The sequence below is a fragment of the Passer montanus genome, unplaced genomic scaffold (assembly GCF_014805655.1).
Source record: "Passer montanus isolate IOZ18808 unplaced genomic scaffold, ASM1480565v1 scaffold15, whole genome shotgun sequence".
Classification (NCBI taxonomy): domain Eukaryota; kingdom Metazoa; phylum Chordata; class Aves; order Passeriformes; family Passeridae; genus Passer; species Passer montanus.
Genome location: NW_024362051.1, coordinates 3,987,016 through 3,993,015, shown reverse-complemented (window position 1 = coordinate 3,993,015; position 6,000 = coordinate 3,987,016). Strand labels below are relative to the sequence as shown.

The 6,000-nt window shown below is 39.4% G+C and overlaps 1 protein-coding gene across 1 annotated transcript in view; it reads right to left on the bottom strand.

The window, feature by feature from the left end:
• The window catches only part of ATP10B (ATPase phospholipid transporting 10B (putative)), a 140,498-nt gene that overhangs the window by 51,327 nt on the left and 83,171 nt on the right, over positions 1-6,000 (bottom strand). Inside the window, exon 2 of the mRNA XM_039701857.1 lies at positions 831-1,124. Coding sequence (XP_039557791.1) covers positions 831-1,105 — 275 coding nt within the window. The 5' untranslated portion in view covers positions 1,106-1,124. The remainder of the gene's footprint in view (positions 1-830; positions 1,125-6,000) is intronic.

The window sequence follows — 6,000 nt, the reverse complement described above, 5'->3', positions numbered from 1 at the left end:
GGGGGGTGGGGGGGGTGGAGGGGGATGTTACATAATTTAAAACTAGCATTTGGAAAAAAACCTGACCTTGCACTTACACATACATATTTCTACATCTGTAGATAGTCACTTTGTGACATTAAAAATATATCAAAATTGAGCTGCTGAAATCTATGGAATTTCATAGCTGTCTCAACACATCCAGTGAATTCTTTTTGTGCTCTAAAAACCAGGGGTTTATACAACACAAAAGCAGAAGGATTTTAAAATAAAAACTTGATTTTTTTTACAAAAATAACTGTTGCAGTATTCAATTAAAAAAGCTGGTCACAGCAGTGGTTAAGCACTCTCTTGCTTGCTTTAATCCACCATTTCAGTGTCAACTGAGTGCCATTTTGTTAAAAATTATCATCACCTAAGTTTTAGTATGGTTGCAATGACAAAAGCAGCCCTTCTCCATCACACCTGAATATCACAGCTTCAGAGAGAGTTCTGGAATCTCAAGGATCATTGAATTGTTGCAGTTGAGATGGCCACGAAACACAGAATATCACCACACAATTCCAGAAAGCTTCAACCCATACAGAGAACCATCACATCACTTCAGAAGGCTGCAAGCATCTGCCCTTCCTGTTCTTCAGCCCAACCTTTTATCCCCTCCTGTTCATGCCCTGCCCCTGTGTGCCTCTGCTCCCTTTGGTGGTTGCTCAGTGCCCCTGGGCACTCCATGGCTCATTGCTGTCAGTGCTGCTCACCTGCTGCTCACAGCTGTGCCCACTGGGGATGGGGCTGGGCCAGCCCCACTCCCAATTACACAAACTGTGTGCCTCGATTGCATGAATTTTTTTTACCTGTGAAACTGCCTCAGAAGATTTTGGGGCAAAAAAGTGAACCATGTGTACTTTGTGGTCTGTATCCTGTTTCTAGAATAAAATGTAGAAGCTTGTTTCCAGCCTTTCCACTGTCTCTCGTTGTCAGGCAGCACAATCCTCCATGTGTTTAGACTGAGTTTTGGTTTGGCTCTGACAGAAAACAGCAGCGGTGTTGATTCTGATGGAGCCTGGGAGGGACTGTGAGCTCCCCGTCGCTGCCAGCGGTACCAAGCCGAGTCCACAGACAAAGCCATCCACAGCAGGGAGGGCAGGCTGAAAGACAAATGCAGGACAAGTGCTGAAATCCAATTCCACTCTGGTAGAAAACTCCCTTCATGGTTTGCAAGCTGAGGTTTAACACAAAGACAATTCTCCTGCTAGGTGCAGTGCATGTTCTTTGATCTCAGAACTTCTGCAGACAATAAAAGACACAACAAAATCTTCAATATGAGAAAATCTATTTCTATCTCTGGTGATGAAAAAATATCTAAGATCTATTTTCTGTGTGTTAGAACAGCAAATTGACAGAGATAAAGCCAATTTAACAGCGGTGAACATTGACTTTTCCATCATGAATCCGGTATCCTATTTTTCAAATTATAAAGTGCCACCAAATCTATTCAGACATTTTTCTTAAAATGTCTGACTTTCTTACAATAGTTTTCCTGTTATAGCAGGACTGGTTCAGGTTTTGAATCTTAATAGCTCAGATAATAAAGAGCTGCAGCATCAGCTTAATCACATTTACACACAGGTAACAGTTTTCCAAAGTCTTCAAAGAAATCTGATTTGAAAGGAAAATCCCAGCCAGCACTGAAACAATGGATGTTTTATGGGTTGGAGAGATAAAGGAATTAAATCTCCCAATGCTAATCCTATTATCACTGAAAATTTGTCTCCTGGTTTGCTCTACATTCACAGCTGCAGGTGTGATGCAGCATGCCAGACTGGGGCTCCAGCCACACAAGGGTAGCTCAATCTGAACACAGCAAAATCTCACTCAAGCAGCATGAGTTTGAGAACTGGAAGCTGCCATACAATGACAAGGCACTAAATGGGGAAAAATAAAAATAAAAGGTACTGGCCTTGTGCAGCTTCAAGGTTCCACTGAACAAAACATGTGAATTGAATCCACCTAATTTAGACTGGGGGAAATACCGAGTATGTTGCTTTCTTTAGGAAAAAACCCAAACCCTTAATCATATTCAAAAATATGTGCATGTTTGAGTCTTGGAAGAAGAGAAAACTGCTCTGCCAGTGTGCAAATGAATAAATATTTAACTGAAATCAAAGTTATATTCAATATATACTAACTTAGAATCATGTCCTTACAGTGTAATCTTTAAACTGTGGTGCTGAAGGATTTTATAATGAAAAGGCAGAAATTCCATTGTTGGTGGTACCCAAAATATACACAATGAGTAGTCAGTGAAAACATTGTAGGGAAATGATGGAGTTTATATTTTCTAGGTTAAATGCTGTACACCTGGAAAATTCTGCCACCTTGTTCTTGTTCTGAGCAATTAACTCCCCAGTTGATTTCAGCTTAAATTAAAGTCTGAACAGTGGATGGAAAAGTGACCCAGATACATATTTTACTACATACATCTTTAACCACATTATATCTATCTATCTATCTATCTATCTATCTATCTATCTATCTATCTATCTATCTATCTATCTATCTATCTATCTTCCTATAAGTTGCAGGTGACAGAGTTACTCACTACCTAACAGAGCACCTCATTCTGTATGTGAGATACATCAAGGTAGGTTGAAATTCCTTAGAATTTATAAATGAAAAAACCAATAATTTCAAGCATATCGCTAAAAATAAAAGCAGACAAGATTAATTAAGGCAGCTTTACACATAATAGAACCAAGTCTTCCACAACTTCCCTTGGGAAACTCTTTCTAAAGCTTCACAAATCACAATTAGGCAAGCCTGCTTGACATTCAAGAGTCTCTCTGCACTCCATCCTAACAAATTTCTTACTGTACAATGAATTAATGAAATGACTTAGTTTTATTCAGTTTGGAATTCAGCCCTCCTCCCAATTGTCTTTGAAAGGCAGTAGTCAAACAGTGCCATATCCATGAAGAGAGGCCAATTGCTGCCATCAGGCAACTGAAGGTGTTTCAGGAAATGTAGAGATTCCTCATAAACCACACAGAACTAAGCAAGTGCTCTGTGGGGGAATTACACAACTGCACTCATAATCAAAGCAGCAAGGTAATGGCTTTCCTGACCTGTGAACTTCAGTGCTGAGAGTGGAAAAATAGCAGAAGCTTCTGTAAAATGACAATTTTCTATAATTCAGACAACGTCTTAAAGAATATTCCAACTTGCTGGAAGTTTGCTGTGTTGTGCCACCTTCTGTACTGCGGGAAATCTACAAAACATATTGCACTTCTTTGGCAATATATTTAATGTGTCTGTCCCAAGTATTTCTGAAAAAGCATCTCAAAATCAATTTTCTGCAATTCCAGAATATTTTATATACTTATTTGATTTACATTTTCACAGAGATAGCACTGAAAAAACCCATGAAGTGTGGATTTTTTCAACATACTTTTACAAAAGTAGCTGGCTTGCTTTCATCTGGTTAGTGAAGCTTCAGCACCACAATTCATATCCTGAAACATCAAGCTGATGCAGACTTTTCCAACACCATCTTGTTTGGGATTTGCCACCTATTCCACTTCAGCATAGTGATTACAACAGGTGCTTTTTCCAGTGCTAGCACATTTAGAGCTGTTGCAGCCTTGCTTGAGCTCCCCTTTGTCAGCCACTTCTGAAATACTGCCTTCAAAAGGAACCAGGAAGCTCCTGCTTGATTTCTGACTGGGATGCTGAGACTTTCCATGGGACAAGGTCAGAAACAGCAGGCAGAGCTGCAGAAAGTTGCATTGTGCTTCCACCCTGTCCCTGTGCAACAGGATGAGAAATATATGGACAAGCCACGGCTCAGCTGGAGCTCAGCACTGCCAGACTTGGAAAGGAGGGGACAAAAAGAAGCCATCTGTGTTCTTAAACTCACAAAAGCTAATAAGTAGGAGGCAGCCACTTCAGGTAAGCCATGCAGAGGAATATCCATGACAATTCCCCCTCTATTGCTATATAATCATACAGCATAAGCTTTTAGTGTCTCGTTGTTCAGCCTTTTGTAAAGGTTCAGTCAATTAATGCTGTTATCATCATTCCCTAATTGAAAATCTAAAAAGTTTCAATTTCAAGAAATTATTTACCCTCTTTCTTTCTATTCTATTACTGATGGATGCTCTGTGGGCAGTTTTCAATAGGGCAGACACAGTTTTCCCATCTGTAACTCCTACATGGTTTTCTAGGAGCAAGCAGTGCAACCTAGCCTAGGACACGCCCCCTCCCCCCTTGTGTAGATGCCCCTCAAAATTTCTAGACCCACAGAGATATAATCATTATATACAATTATAACAGATCATTACCTCTTTTATTCTTCCTTTTAGAAAAAGCACTCCTCCCCACAGTCCAATTTTTTTGTCAGTCTTTGTGTTTCCACTGGCGGTACTACAGTCTCAAGAGATAGACAAAAATCTAAAATGTATCTAGGTATCTCAATTCCTGAACTTCTGCAGTTGGAATGAACCAGACCATCAACACAGAAGTGATTAAACTACTATCTATTTATAGCAAAGGTGGCTTCCCATACAGAAGTATGCCAGCTAGACACTCAGTTACACTAAGATGCGAGATGATAATTGTCTAAGATGGTGTCAGTGCAGGAGGGTAGATGCAGTACTCACATTATTTCAAAAGCTGCATCAAAATGTCCAAAATATAAGCAGTAACAAAAGTGTGAAAACCTTTGCACCTCTCCCAAAAAGCTGTGGAAGAAAGGGTGTCCCAGAAGGTTTTCAAGATTTCTGATATTTGATGGAAGAATGAAGCCAATGATATGCTTTAAATTAAAATGGTATCATTCACAATGTAATCAGGCAGCTATTGAAAAAAGAGAATTTCTTTGCAACAAAAGGAGCGCTGCCATAGTCTTTCTGTAGATTCTGGAGTGCCATTTGGTAACTTGTGTCATCAGCCAGTTCAGAGGAACAATGTGAGGAAACAATTTGTCTTTGTCATTTGCATGTGGATTAAAATATCCATCTTCTATTAACTAAAAGAGTGCATCGTGCTATTCCCAGAAGGGACACTTTTTGCCCAGCGGTTTTGTGATGGTGCTCTGAAAAAGTTCCTGTTTGTGAAAAGCTATTGACAAGCCTGTCTCCTGAGGGGGATTTTGCATATCACAACAGTAATTTATTCACTGCAATAAGCAGCTATTAATTCTACCTTATAAAAACCAAGGCCACAATTCATGTTTTGAAAGCCTCTTTTATTTTCTTCTTCCTGTATTTAATCAATGAATGAAACGTTCATCATTGGTAAGATTGTGCTACTTTTCTGTCCTAAACATCTGTGAAGTCACTGCACTCGTGATTTAGCCAGCACTGTGATAAACTTTCACAGATAGCCTGTGCCTGTATCCATCACATAAAATATCCAGGGCACAAGAACACATTTGAAAAAAAGGAGAGAAACAGGATAATTATTTATTTCTTTGGTTGGAAGAGCTGAAAGGCACACTGGGTTGGCAGAGACAAAGGGAGTCACCGTGGCAAGTTATTTCCAAGTGTGGATTATAACATGTACAGATAGATCTGCATGTCACAGATGAAATACCATATACTCACCTGTCTCAAGCCTTCTCAGCCAGGCCATTGTTTATTTTAAAATTATTTTATATATGTCATATGGTAATGGGAAGCTGTAGCATTTTTAGGCAACTTATGAACTTTTTAAGAACTTAACAAGAAAGAAACCAGAAGCAAGATAGCACTGTAAACCCTAGCATGCAGTAGACACAATTTGGCATTTTAATCTCCAAATTCTTTATCTTCTAGTTGTGAGTACTGCAACTGTAAGCCAGCAAAAAGTATCTGGGAAATGCTTCTCTTTATTGGAAAAGGGATGCTGCAACAGATCACTGATGGTGTTTTCCTTTTGCACCCATGTGTCAACACTGAAAAGAGCCCGTCTCAATTTTTCATAGCTAGCCTATATAATTAGCATTCTCCCTGTAACTGCTTCATCTCATCCAATACTAGAGAAAAA